The following is an 18,606-nucleotide window of genomic DNA, read 5'->3' as shown; positions in this document are numbered from 1 at the left end:
CTAAAAATTTGCTATCTCTGGGTCACCTCTCCATGATTTTCAAAGGTTATTTGTATGTATTCTAATTCAAAGAAACAAACAATCATTTGTAAAAAATGGAGAGAAGACCCAGAGACCATAAACAATGAACTTTTTCCAAAACAATTCCAATGTGTAAATGCGGTGCTTCATTGTCGTTTTAAAAACCAAATTGAATGTGTAGCGATGAGAGCTCAGATATATGCCTTACCCTTCCAGTGCAATGGAGTCGAAAAATTTTTGGTTAGATCCTCGCACGGAGCGTTAGTTTTTTTTTAATGCAAGCAATCAATTCTTTTATCAGTTTAATTTTTTTGTACTGATTTATTTTAAAATGGATAAATTCTGGTTCTATTGCATCGAGAGCGAAAACAATTATTCCAGCCTATTAATACTTCAATATACACCTGTACTTGTAATTGCATTTAACTATACCCTTATTATCTTGCAGGTGTTTATTATTTAATATGAAGCATTACTATGTTAAAGTATGATTATTAAGATAAGCTGACCTAAATATTACAATTTGTCTTGTTTTATCAAACTAAATATAACATTTTCCTATGTGCATAGCTTTGAAAAGCCTGTCCAGATGTTGTCAACCAACCAAATCATGGACATTTAAACTATAAATGGTCGCCCGCGTGGCGCAGTGGTTAGAGCGTCTGCTCTAGAATCGCGGAGTTAGGAGTTGATCCTTACGTCGCTGGTTCGAATCCCACTGTGGGACGTGGAGACCTGTCCTTCGGATGAGACCGTATAAACCGAGGTCCCGTGTCGCAGTAGGTGCTGGCATGAAAAAGATCCCTCACTGCTCAAGTGCCGAGTATAGGTCAAAATTTGTAGCCCTCCACTGGCAAGTGGTGGCGTCTCCATATGAGTGAAAGATTCTCGAGAGGAACGTTAAACAACAAACAAACAAAATAAACTATAAATGTTTCGTACACATGATTCCTACAGATCACATGCCAAGCACGCTCATCTTCTTATAGAGTTATCTCTCTTTGTTTTCCCAAAGAAACAATGTTTTATGAAAATTCATATAAATATCTATATAGATATGAAAAATCATTCAAATGTGTAAACTTTTGAAAATTGACTTGGAGGTAGGCGGAAGAACAATACTATCGTTCGCAGTTCTTTTCAGTTTTCGCTCTTTAATTTTTGTAGAAATGTGTGTATGAGGTTGAAACTGCATATGCTGGTATTTTACCAAAAGATACAGGTCGAGTTCGAATTTGGTCATGGTTCATTAATTTTTGATAGAGTTATCCCTCTTAAACTTAGAAAAAAAATGAATTTCAGTTTCTGCTCTCTAACTTTTGTAGAAATGTATGTATAAGGTTGAAACTGCATATGCTGGTATTTTACCAGAAGATACAGGTCAAGTTCGGTTTTGGTCATTTGCCGATGCTTTTTGACAAAGTTATTCCTCTTGAACTTAGGAGAAAAAAAGAAAATTTCAGTTTCCGCCCTATAACTTTTGTAGGGATGTATGTATAAGGTTGAAATTGCATATGCAGGTATTTTACCAGAAAATACAGGTCAAGTTGGTCATGGTCCGATGCTTTTTGGCAGAGTTATCCCTCTTAAACTTAGATTGATTGATTGATTGAATGTAGTTTAAGTCGTATTCGAGAATTTTTCACTCATATTGAGACGTCACCATACATCGGTGAAAGGCTTCAAATTTAGACCTTTACTCGGGAATCAGGGCCATTGAGCAGTGAGGGATCTTTCTCGTGCCAACGCCTGTCGTGATAGGGGTTTTTAACTCGGTTTTTAAGGTCTCATCCGAAGGACTCGCAACTTTCATTTCAAAGTGCCGAGCGCCTGGCGAAGGAACAGTTGCTACCTTTTTTTAATCGACTTAGGTCAGTGGCGGCCGAAATTCGAACTCACGGCCTTCCGATCACGGATCTTGAACTTAGAATAAAATTAGAAATTAGTTTCTGTTCTCTAGCTTTTGTAGAAATGTATGTATTAAGTTGAAATTGCATATGATCGTATTTTACCAGAAGATACAGGTCAAGTTCGAACTTGGTCATTTTCCGATGATTTTTGACAAAGTAATCCCTCTTGAACTTAGGGAAAAAAAGAAGAGAAATTTTCAGATTCTATTCTCAAACTTTTGTAGGGATGTATGTTTAAGGTTGAAATTGCATATGCAGTTTTTTTTAATCAGAAAATACAGGTCAGGTTCGAATTTGGTCATGGTCCAATGAATTTTGACAGAATCTCTCTTGAACTTGGAAAAAATTTAGAAATTTTCAGTTTCCACTCTCTGACTTTTGTAGGGATGTATGTATAAGGTTGGAATTGCATATGCAGGTATTTTACCAGAAGATACAGGTCAATATCGAATTTGATCCTGGTCCAATGATTTTTGACAGTTATCCCCCTTGAACGTTGAAAAGATTTCTAATCATTACTTCGGCTACAAATTTATTTTTTTATTTTTGCTATTTACAAATTTGTGCAATTTACAATTTGCAGTTTCTATTTATTATCTAAGTTATAAATGAACATTCTGTGCATGGCATTTGAAATTTTGGCTGCCAGCAGGGGCATATCTACACGACATATCTAGTTTGTTTGTTTGTTTGTTTTATTGAAATGTGTCCGTTGTCTATTATAGTTGCTGTCGATGTCATTGTTGTTGTCGTAAACATTTTTTTTTTTTTAATAATTTCACCTTTTTTGCAGAACCACTTGGCTAATTTCAACCAAACTTGATACAGCGTATTGTTAAGTAAAGGGGAACTAAATTTGTTTAAATGAAGTGCCACGCCCTTTTCCAAGGGGGGATAATTAAGAAAAAGGAAAAATTGAGTTTTTGTTTAAATCATCAGGAAAAACGAAACTAATGTGAAAGCTTTCTAACATAATGTTGATCCAAGGTTGTTCAAATCGTGACACCTGGGGGTAGAGTGGGGCCACAATGGTTGATGAAAGTTTTACATAAGAAGACATTGGAAAAATTCTTTAAAATCTTCTTCTAAAGAAAAGGATAGCGCTGATTGGTCATATTTGTTTGGAAGGTCCTTAGGTAGTGTAGATTCAAATCATGACCCCCGGGACAAGGGTTAGGTCACAATGGGCAAACAAAGTTTTTCATTGGAATATATAGGGAATAAAGAAAAATCTTTAAACATCTTCTTCTCATGTTCAGCAAATCATTTACACTGTGGCATCTTTTGCTAGTTTAGAATCAAGATTGTTCAAATCATGACCCCCTTGGGGCTTGGGAGGGGCCACAATTGGCGATTAAAATTATACAAAGATATACATAAGAACAAATTGTGTCCCCCGTTCCCATAGAAGTCGCACTGTGGAGGTATTTGTGATCACTTATATCTTATCTTTTCAATATATTACTGATTTTTGGCGGCGAACCAAGATGTAAAATAAATGGTTCAAATGTGGTTTGACCACTTCAGAGACGGAAAAAAGAATGCAGAAGTGACATTTACACTAGAACGCTAGTAGAGATGTTGTATAAGAGTCAAGGACAGTTTTCCCATTCGTACCGAAAATAGTAACGCCTATAAGAAGTAGATTACTGTTTGTTAAAAGACGATGAAGAACGTTATGGGCCAGTAACGACGACAAACCTTGTGTTTTCTCTGCTACTTACAATGTAGGACAACTTTTCGACTAAATCTGATTTTTAAAAAAATCGGTTTAAAGAGGTATTTTTCCTACACTTTCATATACCGTTGGTTTCTTCATAGTGCGCATTAAATTTTAATGAGTCGCTCAGTCAAGAGTGTTTTTCCCTTTTAAAAATTAACTGGATGCTTAAGAAACGCGTGTTAAGTACTTATAAAATGATCATGACGTTATGAGACGTAAATTCCTCTTGACACTTACATGCTTCATTCATTTTCACATTATTTTCTTATTAAGTATGTTTTCATCATGAAACTTTAAATTAATGATCAAAATATCTGCTTTATACTATGACAAGAAAATGATTTTAATTTAGCAAAGAGAAAATAAATTGTTTTCCCTGTCTACGACTTATTTGGACAACCCTCGTACAAAACTATACTGCTGTCTACTATACAATCATACTCTGTTCATTAATACATTTGCAGATGTATCAAATGCCTTTTTTTTTTATCTGTAAATCTTAAATATGAATATTTCCGAAACAAAGAACATTACCTTACATGTAACATATAATATGACCTCCACTCTAGATATCCAAATATCTACGGCATGCATCTACATATATATACAGTCATCGTGAGGGGTGTCCGGGGGTTGGTTGGTTACCAACACTGTCTTAATTCTTAAAGTTTGACAGATAACAATATATTTTACAGTATTGTCTGATTGTCAGAGATGTTATGGAAACGTACAAAATAAGCTTGGTACTTACCGTGACTTTATATGAAGTATTCCTAATTGAAGCTTATATGACCGAATGGACCATTTTAGTCTCTGAGTCAAACAAAAACTTGAAAGCATGATTACGTATTTTTAATGTTAATTTCACTTCACATTAACTTTATGTTAAATTTTTAACGTTAAGTAACATTAAAATTTTAAGTGGATTGTGAACTGTCTAAAAAAACTATGACCAAAATTTTAACATTAATTTAACGTTAATCAGTTAATGTTAATTTCATGTTTGTTTAACATAAATGTCGTTTACTGTGTCAACGCCAAACCGACAAAAATGTCGCTTTTCAATAAATGTTTTACTTTTTCTTTTATTAACCATTTATCTTACGTGTAATTAAACACATTAATATCTATATTTTAACACAAGTATAGGACTTTATTTTTGTATATGTACTGGTCTTAATATGACGTCATATTTACTTACGTTGACGTTGAATTATGACGTCAGTTTATGAGTGAGTACGCTAATGTTGTAATAAACAGAGTAAAGTATGGCGCACCATTCCGACATAACTTCTGACCTAGATTCGGACATAGTTGATTCCGATGATGATGAAGATAATGAAGAATTTACTACATTTCGAGGTCCGTGGTTTAATGTAGTGGATCCTAACTCTTTTATCATGCCTGACCCTGATTTCAGGGAGGAAACAGGACCCGTCAGTTTTTATCCTGGGATGTCAGCTTTGGAGTATTTCACAAAATTTCTCCAGTATGAACAACACGACATTGTAGATATTCTTGTGAGGGAAACTAATCGATACGCAGATCAGGAGCTATCAAGGAGAAGCAGGCCCCCCATGATTTTAGGACCACATTCCAGGCTCCGTGATTGGTGTCCTGTAACTCAAAATGAGATGCTGGCTTTTTTGGGCATCGTGTTGAGCATGGGAGTAGTGAAAAAACCAACTTATGAATCCTACTGGGAAAGTAACACACGTGCGTGGTCAATGGAAACTCCTAATTTTTCCAAAATTATGGCTAGAAATCGTTTTCAAGCCATACTGCAGTTTCTTCATTGCAATGACAATGCTATTGCAGCAGAACCTGGTGATATTGGTTATGACCCTCTACACAAAATTTCACCAATTATTGAAATTTTGAACGAAAACTTCCGCCGAAATTACAAGTATGTTTTCATTAAACTACATGTACATGTATATAGCATAAATCTTTTTTTTATCACGAGGAGAATAAGTAAATTGAAGTTATAAATTAATGTGAACAGAATTTTCTTACATATATCTCTGTATCCAGCCTCTTTCTGCTGTTATTTATTACCTATATTTATATTCTTATTACGGATGAATTAAACCTACTTATAGCAGGGCTGGCGTCTGTCATAAAGCTGTCCTAACTGAAATGTTACTTAAATGAATGGAATTTGGAACTACATTTTCTTATGTTCTTTAAAAATAGACAGTATTATAGCAATTCACCTGAACACATTGAGTAACTTTGCTGACTGTGGTTAAATCAAATATATTAGTTAAGTTAATTATTAAACAATCTCTGTCAATCAAAAGTTACGCACTTATTTAGTTAACAGAGAGGATATCTGTTATGTTCGGTAAATATCAGTTCGTCATATTTTATAAATGTTTTTAACAACTTAAACACTACATATATCGTAATCGTTTATCTTTTAAAATCAATCAAATGATCAATTAATTACTTAATTCAAATTTATTACAAATATGTGTAATATACATTTATCAGAATATCAATATATTATTTGAAAATATTAAAAAGTTTCTAAAGACTTTCCTTGTGTATGCTAGCTACAGGAATACATAGGCGGACCCGGGGGATGGCAGCTTAGCCCTCCCCCCTTTTTTTCAAAGATAGCCATAATACAGGCATTGAACATTGAGGCGTGGATTTAGCCCCCCCCCCCCCCCCCACCACTTTTAACAGGAACGTTTCAGTGCAGTCAAAGATCGAAGGCTAACTGGTACTGTTTGAAAAATAAATTGGTACTGAAGTTCGATCTTACCCCCCCCCCCCCCCCGATAGGATTTTTGGGTTTGAACAATGGACAATTTTCCAATTTATTTATTTGATTTATTTATTTATTTATTTTATTATTATTTTTTTTTTTTTTTTGCTTGTCAAGTTTATTTTCAGATTTGAAATTTCTTTCTCTTTCAATTAGCCCCCCCCCCCCTTTTCAATTTGCTTCCTACGCCAAATATTTGCCAAATTTACTTTACGCCGATTAAAAAATTATTGGAATGAATATAGCATAACTATATAACATGCATTTTCCACGAAAACAATGAACATCCTATTACCTTTGTTATACAGGTGCTCGTTTCATGATCAATTTGACGTTTTTTTTTTTTTCTGAAGCAATTACTTTACGTCTAGATTGACGTCATAGTATGGCATTAATGACGTTACAGACGTAACAGTATTCGGCGTCGAAAGGGTTAATATGAATAACATGAGATTAATGTTAATTTTTCAACAATAAATAAACATGATTAATGTTAACTTTAAGAAAATAATTTCCTTTTTTTCAGTAGTACACATTGGTAAATGTATACATTTAATCTTACAGAAACATAATGATTTCATTTTATAAAAACATAAAAAGTTCCCAAATTTCAGTTTAAAATATGTTTATAAAAGAGTAGTGGTGTGTGCTCTAACTTTTATATCGTCTCGGGCACCTCGTCCCCCTAATTTCTGAATGTATTTTCACGCACACTTACAAAATAAAATTTTTCTAGAATGAATAAATTCAGTGTATGTTTTAAAAAGTCAATATTTTGGATTTATTTCGGTAAAAAAAAATACTTCGAATTTTATCTCTGGATCGGTTTTGTTTTTTATCGGACGAAATTGTACGTCATGTTTGACGTCATCAACTGTAACAGAAGTATAATTTAGAAGTTGTAAAACACAGAGAAATAGAGTAAGTGTTTTTGGTTACGGTAGTATCTGTTGTTAAGTTTATTTCAATTATTATTTCAATTTATTTCATAAATTTATGAGCTTTCTGTACAGTCACATAACGCATTACTCAGTTACTCATGCAATTACTATTATATTTTTGTAACTATGTCGTAAGCTTTGATGTGTCAGATCTGTGGATGTTTATATCAATATCAGCATTGCTATTTTTTCAGATCTATTTGTTGTTGAATAAATTTGTTTAAACACTAACGTACGACATGGAAGAAATTCGAAAGTGAAAGTAGAAATCTTGTACGAGTTAACTAGGAGTTAACAAATTCTATCAGTTCGTCTAAGCTGTTTTCCGATTTGTTTTAGGCCCCTATTTTTATTGTATATTAAGCAGCTGGAATGCGGTGTCACAGACTCACAGCGCTGAAATATTTGGAACTTTGAAAGTCGGACTTGGTCCTCGGGAACCCAGCTGCCTAAATCAAAATGACAGTGGAAGTGGAACACAAACAGGTATTAAAAAAACAAACAAAATGTAAACAATACTCACAGTAAATGTAATGAGTTTATCATGCCCCCCCCCCCCCCCAATATTACTTGCCAATGTTTTCATTGATGTTGTATAGAAACATTTTATTAGCATTATAAAATCACTATGCACCATTCCTTCGCATAGTGTTTTTCAGCATTACCAGGCATTAAGGTTACTAATGATAGAGTTTATTGAATTCTATTTCAAAACTAGAGAGACAAAATTTAAAGCTTTGTTTTTATTTTTTACAAAAGTTTGGTTTTAATTGGACTTGTATGCAATATTGCACAGAAAATTGTTTCTACATGTACATAAATTTGATGAAGATGTTTGATTTTCATATAAATAACATTTTTTTTTTTTAATTTTGTTAGGTTCAGTTTAAAAGTCTTGCTGACATGAACATGATAAACACAAAAAGTGAATTTCATCATCTTAGGCTATCTTCAAAATACCAGGTAAAGTGCATTATAATTACCAATTGTTCTGAACTTTGATATCAAATAAACCATTAAATACTGCCCCCAAAATGTTTTGGGGTATACTGGAATCACAATGTCTGTTTGCCCGTCACATTGCTTAGAGAGTTAAATTAAAGGTTTACTTTAAGAGTTGGGGATTCTCAAAAAGAGAGTACGGTGGTGAGTTCGGTTGGTAGATATATGTAACTGGTAATTTTTAAGGACTCTGACAACAAACAATCATCTAATATTTCGATTGATGAAACTTCATTTTGAAATACCCAAGTAGAACTTGAATTGAATGAGATTAAAGTACAAAACAAACATATAAACAAAAAAAAATGCAATAAAATTTTTAGCAAATTGTATATATATAACAGAGAATTACCAAACTTACGGGGAAGATGGTCTCTACCTGTTTTAAAGAAACTCATTGTTTTTTAGGTCAAGATTAAAGGTCAAGGTCAATTTATTCTAAACATAGGAAAATATGGTCTGTTCAATTTCTTGGAAATCATTAGCACGATAGAAAATTTATACACTGGTAATTATACACTGGTACCCAAAGAGGAGATGATTCATATGGATTTTGATGTCAAAAGGTTAAGGATCAAACCATTTCAGACATAAAATAAATTCAACCATATCTTGAGAAAGAAGCTCAAAGAACCCCTTTGTTTGACAAACTTCTATTTTGAAATACTGAAACCCTCTAATGATTAAATGATTATCAAGGTTAAAGGTCAAATTCAACTGAACATAGGCATTTACTGTCTACTTAATATCTTGAGCCATTTTCTTGAGACATCAAACTTTGTTTACTTGTACCCCCTGAAAAGGAACTTAGCCATTTATGATCCTGAGATTATATACAGATCAATCTTTGTGTTCTTTAACCCTAACAAAAAGATTTTTTTTTCAGTATATTTTAGATACTTTAGATAATAATGTGTTGCCTAAGTTTTAAAGTGTTTTGTTTTCAATTAATTGTGGTAATACATGTATTTGCCTTTTTCTTTTTCAGGTTGGGAAAAGAAAGAAGATTTTTAGCATTATATTTAGATTCCTGATTAAAAGCATTCATATTTTAAATTATGTTTTCTTTTTTATTCAGACAGTTTGAAATTGGAGACAATGTCAGAATTAGGGTAATAAATCTGGAGATTTTGTTGAAAGAGCTGATGGTGCCCAAAGTCATCCATTTGGATATATTCAAATTGAGAAAAAAGTTTGACACCTGGGATAAAGTCAACATGCAAGCTTAGCTTGCTACAGTGCTTAAAGGAAAAGTGCAAAATTGTTAAGTGAGCTTTTGAGGTAGCTTTAGAGGAACAATGATGAGTACACGTACTTAATCATTTAAGCTACTGCTATGGAGCAATTACATGTACTTTTCTGGAAGAATAGTCAGGAAAACTCCAAATACATGCATATAATTTAATTTTGTTTGTATTCTAGCCTCTGATTGGTTAATATCCAAAAAGGAACACAAATTATTTCTGTATAACCTGGTTTGGTATGGGGACACACCCCCCTGACAACCAGCTGAATCGTCTGTATCCATGCAATCATCTCATTTCTAGTCCTCGGGATTCATGGAAAATTCCAGATTTAATAATTGTACCTTTTACTTCGAACAGTAACTCGGATCTTACCACATGTAATCAAACAACATGGCTGCTAGGACTATGTATCAGTTTTTACCTCCCCTCGCTTCCCATAACTTCCGTTACTACGGTTGTATTATTGAGCGGCAAATTTGAATTAATAAAAAGCAACGAAATTTTACAACCACAGTTGTTTAATGATTTTAAAATTAAATTATAAGGAATGACTCTAATTCTTGGCCAAATTATTCGAGTATAACCTGGTTTGGGTCAGTTTACGCGTAAACCAGGTTATACTCGAATAATTTGGCCAAGAATTAGAGTCATTCCTAAAATAATTTTATGTGTTTTAATATTAAATAGGTGTAAACTAATTAACGTTAATTTAACATTAAAATAACATTAATTTAACGTTAAATATTTAACGTTGAATTCATGTATAAGCTCAATTGACGTTAATTTAACGTTAGATATTTAACGTTAAATTAATGTTATATCAATGTTAAATTAACGTGAGGCACAATTGGCTGTGTACTGAAAACAATCTAATCTGATCTATTTCTGGTAGTATGTACATGTAGTGCCACTTTGTCAATAAAGGAAGATCATTATTTCTGATTATTCATACTATACAAGCAGTACTACACCTACAACACAAGGTGAATTAGAAAAAAAAAAGGATATCAAAAACACTTTTAATATGTGAAGATTAGTTTATGAAAAACTGTCGATAATTAATTAAATATTATAGATCAATTCTCCACACTGACTGATGACGAGGTGTCCGTGTTATTCTGTTTTCTGTGTTCTGACTCCGGTCCTCCTGACTTCACTGACACAGAGTGGCTGGACATGCTTAATGACATACGACAGATAGCACACGGTAAAGAGAAACCTGTAACAAGTGAGGAAGCACAGCAGACTCTGGACAGACTGAAGTCACGTGATTACCTTTGGGAAGATCAGGACAAGATAACGGAGGACACGAAGGATGAGACAATGTATAGGATAGCATTAAAACGCCCTGATATACCGTTGTATTACAGTAGTTATGACACAGCCAGTGTGTACCTGAGATCATCTGGATACATCAGAAAACCTGGAGAGAAGTGTGTCTGTAGTGATTACTGTGATTACTTAATGATACACCGTCTACAGATGAACTTACTGACTCACGTCACCATGGAGGACACGACTATATATGATGAGATATACCAGATATGTAAGTCAGTGTAAAGTAATGTTATTATTTTCCAATTCGGAAAATGTTTCAAATGAATGAATTTATTAAATTTAAAAGAGTGATATAGTTATTAATTACACAGAATGATTATGTTTTTTTTTTAGCTATTATATACACTGTAAAAAATGTGTTTAGATGATAGACACATTTCTAAACACATTCTTGTCACACTTTTTTTTAATGCGTTTAAATTTTAAACATGTTGAATTTCAATACGCGTAATGGAAAGTGTTTTAAACCTAAATGCTTACATGTTTAGAGTTTAAACACAATTCTAAACACTTAGATTCGCGTTTAGAAGCTAAACACTTCAATGTTTTAAACATTAGGATCTGCAAGAAAACCAAAAATATAACAGGTTTGTCCGTTTTAAGTTTTATTAACTTCTAAACATTATATTAAAATGATAAAAAAAGGCCTAACACACAGTAAAGTGTTCTCACGCAGTCACTGAATCTTTGTTCGGTAGAATTCCTTTTACTTGTGAATGGTTTCCATTGTTTGTTACAAAGTCTTTTAGAAGTTTTGACATATAAAATTATCTGGCATCTAAAGAGTTAGTAACATCCAAGTTGTTGAATTGTCTGCATTTTGTACCAGTAGCACAATACAAAGTAAATATATATGTAAAGGACTCCAGCTATGGTGTGTTTCTTGCAGTGTGATGCAATACGGATCACTATTTCAAATCCGTCGTGATGTAAACAAAGCAGCAGAGTATCTGGATAATCTTGAAGGTATTAATTCACATTCATTATCAGAAATGAATTTTGTTCTTTCTCTCGGCTATCCAATTAAGTTAACCTGTAAGAAAGGACGTACGTTGCATTTAAGTAACAGTATGCGCTCCTCACTGAACATGCTGAAGTTTAACATTAATTACTAAACATATAATAAAAATGTTTAAATAAATATTGTTGCAACTATAGATTCAATATTTACTCTCATTAATGAATACATGATATGACACCGAAAGACATCCTTGATATAAAGTGCAATGTTAATTTACTTTACTCATCACATGTTTATTGCAGCCCGGAGGACAGAGCTGCTCTATACATATAAGTTTAAGTGTTGGTATATGGGGATTGAGGTGGGAGAAGTTATTCAGAATTAAAGGTTTTCTAAACATTAAAAAGATTGTTAATCAGAATGTTCTTTCCCTTTATAAATTACGAGATACACAATATATTTACTTCCATAAAGTTAATCTGTAAACATATATATGTTTTTCATATTTAATATATAAAGTTGCTTATCATTTACTATCGAAAAAAAAACAGGTCCTTTTTTTTTTTAGAACATCGAATTTTACTTGTCGCATAAAAACGTAAAAAATGTACTTTACACAGTTCGTGTTTTATATTCTTAAAGTGAAAGATATTTTTGAAAATAGGTGATGCATGTGTCTGGTTTCAAATTATATTTTATGCAGCCAACATTTACTTGAGGAATTGATAAAGTTTAAAAGGGTATCGTTTTTGTTCGATTTATTCTCGACTATCGTCTCCGTCATTTAGACGCATGCCTTTTTCACACATATCGAAGCGGTTTGATGATAAAGACTCATTTCCATTGTTTACTTTATTTATTTCCCGGGCGACAATTGATGGTTACATCAATGTTTTCTTGTTTTATATAGAAACAAAAGCATACATACCCTATAGCAATAACAATGAGCCTTTCACATGTTTTTCACTATTCCTGCGGTGGTTGGTACTCAAGTTCTCATCAGCTTTCTTGAAAACATCGTTTACTATTTTGTTGTGATTTTCTTTGTTTCGACAACCGCGCTTATTAACGTTCAAATATGTATCATTTCCGGGAAGATAACTCTGCACATGACCGAATATAAAACAAAAAACATGTTTAATATCTAAACGCGTATAGATTTTAAACATATTTAGACAAAAATGTTTTGTTGTTAAACACAATATCAAACACGTTTAGATCTAAACACGAAATGGAAGTGTCTTTTTCCTAAGCACATTTTTTACAGTGTAGATATTGATTCATTCACACTTAAGTTAAGATTTGTAAACTAAATATATTTTTTTTAATATTTATATAGGTTTATTTTCGAACTTGTTCATGATAACAATTACTTTCATTTATAATGAAATATAATGTTTATAAGTTTATAATGCATTACAAATCTTCCTCTGCAGTGAATGTTTCAAAGCAAAAACTAAAATACAGCGAAGATAAAAGAGAAGAATTTCTAATGGATCTAAGAAGAGAAGGGGAGGCTGTACACTACAGAGGAAGATCACAGGACAGTGTAGATCACGTGACATGGCTATGGAGATACAGGAACTTAGTGAGACCTAACATCGTGAGATCCTGTATAGGCCTCCATCCACACTGGGACATTTACATCATCGACAACAAAGCTTACAGAAAACCAAGTAAGAAGACAAATATAATTATCTAATATACATAAATATTAATATGCTTTTTCAAACTCTTTACAAGTTTAGACGTACACTTTACATAGACACTCCCTTCAACTGTTTCAGTATTACATGACAGTCATTTTAAACATAAGTTTGATAATTGATAGAGGACAGATTGGTGATTTTTCAGGTCGCTAGTAGCACTGTTTACCAGTGATTATAAACGAAATGTGTCCGATGTCTGGTTCCTTGTCATTTTGGAATCAACAAGCTTCATGTATATTGTGGTTATGGTTCTTACCCCAAAAAGGGGTGGGGTAGGGGTGTTGGAAAACACCCAACCAAGTTGGGTTATAATTTCTTAAAATTATGTCGAATGTACCATATTTTTATCTTAGAGGTATAAGATAATAACTTCGGACAGATTTTCAGCCAAATTGTTGATTTCGTAGTATTTGTTCATAGAAATTAATTAGCCTATAAAAGAATGTATATGATGCTTAAAGCAATATAAGCTGCATTTTGGAAAACAATTTAGGCATATCATAAAGACAATTTTAACACCGATAATACAAATAACAGAAATTTCAGAAACAGACAACATTCATTCCTCCGTTTGAATCCGATTCATACACAACACGTGGAGTTACGTCGAAATTGTCCGTCGTTTTCAATGTATAATTACTTTGATAAATATTGAAAAGATACAATGGGACTTGGTACTCAACTCTAACCAGTATTTAAGAACTTTGCACGGTAACTCTCGATTCCCACCTACATTTTACACCCATTTAATTCAATACTAAATGCAATTTGGCTACAAAATCTTTTTTGAATGCAAAGTCTTAATAAGAGTTCAATGGTAATTGATTAATAATTTTAATAAGAGTGTCAAATAGTTACTTACTATTAATTTCAACTCTTTTTTATAAAGGGGGTAGACGATGTTTTCCATTGAAATCAGGCATCCGATTTTTAGACATTCTTAGATATGGATAAATGTCTCTTAAATCTTTTATATGTTTAAGTTATGTAATGTTAAACATATATGATTGATAACATACAATATTTGTTTGTTTGTTTGTTTGTTTGTTTTGTTTTGTTTTTGTTTTTGTTTTTTTTTTTTTTTGTCTGTAAACATATGTCCCCCTGAAACAACAAAATCTTTTTTAGTATATGAATTTGTTAATTAACAATTTTTTAATACCTGTTAAATGAATTTTTGTTTCACAGGGAGGGGGGGTAATTTTTTTTTTTAATTTCTGTTTTCCATTGATTTCTATAGCGAAAAGCACAAATTTTTAACAAAATTATAGAATTATCTCTCTTTGTTTTCCCAAATAAGTTATGTTTTGCGAAAATTCATATAAATATCTATATCAATATTAAAAGTCATTCAAATATGCACTTTTGAAAATTGACTTTGAGGTAGGCGGCAGAATAATATTATCGTTCGCAGTTCTTTAGTAACACTAACAAAGTTTACCCATGGTACGTCAATTATTTTTGTTTTATTTTTATAATCTTTTTTAAATCTTTTTTTCCTTTTTTTCTTTTTGTTGTTGTTGTTGTTGAATAAACTAGCTCCATGCACACACAACTCAAAAGTCAACCTTTACACACACGTCGATATTTTGCATGAAATAAAACTTTCTGGTTATGAATCACAATAGGAACTAGTTATAATTGTATGGTGTTAGGAGACATACATTCAATACAATTAAAAAAAAAATAATCCCTCTCCCTCTTAATTTTCTTTTTTGCCAAAAGCAGACCCATTTAGATTTTTTTTTTTTCAACTAAATTGATATTTTATTTAATCATTTGAATCATTATAGTATCAAAATACTTTCAGATCTGTAGTATATGAGTCGAAGAAAGAAAGATAACATAAGTCCCATGCATTCTTATTAAGCACAAAAATGTACAAAATATGAGAGTTAATTCTCCGTATTTCAAGACAGTCATATCAAAATATCAAAATGTAGTTTACCCTTTGTTCCTAAAATTTTGCTTTTCTACATGTATATACTATGAAAACCAAAACAATCACACTATACTTGAAAACAGCTCTTTTGTGCTTTAGCTTGAAACTATTTCCGATGTCATTTTCTCAAAATACATTAATGCATGTTTGTAGAAATGTGAAATACCAATGCAGTGGCAAATATGGAACTCAACTATGTTTTCATTGTAATTTATTATTTTTTTAAAGCAAAAAATGAATTTCCAAACTGATTTTAAATCTTTCACGTTAAATTACTCCAATGCCAAGTACATCATAACCACTTCAATCATCTCTTTATGAGTCCGTCAGTTCACGCCTGTCTAAAGCAGCCATTTAGGAAATTGTTGTATTGTTGTATTTAAAGAATTTGACTTATCAAATAGACATTGGATTAGGGGATCCAAGATTTTAGCGATGAATTTAATCCAGCAATTTTAAAATTTATATCTGTATGGTTTCAAGATCGAAGGAAAGTTTTTAATACAACTATCAAAATACTTTGCATAAATGTAAGAAGGGAACAAAAAACTAATATAATAACAATTTTAAAAATTACCTGGAAATGACACCCACTACATTTGAAACGCATCGTTCTGTTAATCCTCTTTTTAGGAAGATTTCGCGTATGACACCTTTATTGAAATAAAGGCTTCCGCCAAAAACCCATGCGCGACCGAAGATTAATTTTTTTTTTTTTTAAATAAGTTTTTTTTTAAATTGGTAAATACAGAAAAAAACATTTTTTTTTAAACTCAGGGACCAATCTAGACCCAAAAATTTAGGAAGACATCACCTCCTTCAGAGAAGTTTAGGGAGAAGTTTTAAAATCTAGGGAGACTTCTTGGTCCATATTAATCCTTATTTAAACTTTAACAAATTAAATTCATGTCAAAATCACATCGTAAGAACACTGAAAGAGACAGAAAAGCATAATTGATTTAAACATATAACAGTGGGGAAACTCGATTTACTAAACAGACAGACCTATGACTATTAGTCAAATGTTACGGCTTTAACGGACATTACTAAATCTAATTGTATATATTTTAAACTCTGTTTCTAACATTTTTATGGAATACTTACCGTATATACTCGCCTATAAGTCGGCTTTTTGGGAGTTAAATTTTGGTCCAAAACTCTATGTCCGACTTATAGGCGAGTTATAAAAAGATTGGGTTTTTTAGAGTTTCAAGCCCTCTAATATAAGTTAAAAAAATACAACTGACTTATAGACGGACCGACTTATAGGCGAGTATATACGGTAATATAAAACATTAACTTAAATTTGATCGACATATCTGTTTATCAGTCTGTATTATATATCCATCACTGACATTCATGATTACCAAAGATTGGCCATGGGTCCATTAAAAGCTCTTGATATGTATGTACGATGTGCATGTGTACATTGGTTAGCCAATTAGAAGTGCATGTGTGTGTGTATGTGTGTCTGGTTAGGAGAATCGGAAAGGGGGGGGGGGGGGGGATAGGGTCACGTCATATGTTGATCATTGCATATTTATGCGCATGCGCAGAAACAATCCATTTTATTATTGTACAGAGATAATTTGACAATAATTTCGGTTTTCAAGGGTATGTAGCTGTTAATCAAAAGTATTGCACTAATATTCCAAAAAAATCCTTCTTTCTTTTCCCAATATTTCCTCAAAATGACTAAAAGCACGCATTTCCATTGATCTTGATGGAAATTCTCAAAATAAAAGTAAAGGAGAGTTGCATATGCAAATATGCACTACATAACGACTCATCAGGCTCATGTGTTTCGTAAGTATGAATGTCAGATCTTTGACCGGAAGTCCAAGGGTTACTACACTACGCCACGTTAGAGAATATTCGACCTCAGTATCTGAAAAACAGAAACTTAAAAATGCCTCAGAATATTTATTTCGCTCAGATCAAGAGATTGATAAACCTAATGCATCGTAGAAATCGAGCTGCAGTTGTTGTACATGGCGGACTAGCACGCTGAAATTGAATGGTCGGAAGGAGGGGGGGTGTTTTAAGAGTTATGTGTTACTTTCTAAAGTTTAAAGATAACATCCAAAAATGAATACAGTAAGGTAAAAATTTATTTACAAAATCAGACATTGATTTAAACGTTAATGTTATCTTTAAACCTTATTTCCCCTTATTTCATGGGGGAGGGGGTGATTATGACAAGGTACTTTCCTAATTCAATTTTCTTCAGACGCATGACTCTTATTACTAAAGTGATTTTCCGAAAGAATGAAGACAGTCAAATCACTTTCAGTAAAAATAGTCTATTAATTAGAAACAATTGATTAGATATATTACAATATTACGCAGCTCTCACATCATGTCCTGCACCCGTCTTGGTGGAAACGCGGGAAGGGAGAGAGATAAATGGGCACCTGAGCCCGATCTTAATTATAATATAAAACACCCCCTAAATACACTACATCCCCCCATTTTGTGGAGGAATGTCCCCATTTCCACAAGGTGGAGGCCATTTACATTACAAAAGTATGCAAAACATTATCCAAAAGAAAGTACTCCTGTGATTTACAATGCAAATTGATTGCATATATAATATCCACAATAAATTTCTTTAACAATAACTGTCCAAATTGTGGTTTGTTTATCAAACTAAACAGTTCTACACAGGCTCTGGTTCCTCCAGAATAGCTGCTACAGGCGGTATTAGCAAACACGCCAGCATGGATCCTCCCTTGACTTCGAAACACAGCACACTTTCTGAAATCTGGACTAACAGGACACTAAACGTCAACTTGAAAATAAAGACAACAGATACTAGTCCTGGTTGACCCCGCTCAAAGAGCAAGGGGCAAGATCATTCTACTTAGTCTGGTGGAATCAGTTTTCCCAGCCCTGCACAGCGACACCTTGTGGTTTTTCGCCTCTTTTGCTCCGGTCCTGGCCTGCGGAGGCCTGGGGTATGTTCGGCGACTCCGACTTGTTCTTAATACTCCCTGCCTGACCACTCTGATTTGAAGAAGTAGAGGACTCAGACTT

At 32.8% G+C, this 18,606-nt stretch overlaps 1 protein-coding gene across 1 annotated transcript in view; it reads left to right on the top strand.

Moving 5' to 3' along the window:
- The window catches only part of LOC133201472 (uncharacterized), a 59,136-nt gene that overhangs the window by 13,923 nt on the left and 26,607 nt on the right, over positions 1–18,606 (top strand). The window contains exons 2-3 of the mRNA XM_061337274.1: positions 10,696–11,166; positions 13,356–13,595. Of these exons, the coding sequence (XP_061193258.1) occupies positions 10,797–11,166; positions 13,356–13,595 (610 nt within the window). The 5' untranslated portion in view covers positions 10,696–10,796. The remainder of the gene's footprint in view (positions 1–10,695; positions 11,167–13,355; positions 13,596–18,606) is intronic.

The sequence above is a fragment of the Saccostrea echinata genome, unplaced genomic scaffold (assembly GCF_033153115.1).
Source record: "Saccostrea echinata isolate AGI-Se365-2 ecotype Australia unplaced genomic scaffold, CSIRO_AGI_Sech_v1 ptg000044l, whole genome shotgun sequence".
In the NCBI taxonomy this organism is placed as follows: domain Eukaryota; kingdom Metazoa; phylum Mollusca; class Bivalvia; order Ostreida; family Ostreidae; genus Saccostrea; species Saccostrea echinata.
The sequence above is the reverse complement of the archived record's forward strand: the minus strand, read 5'-3'. Positions and strand labels throughout refer to the sequence as shown.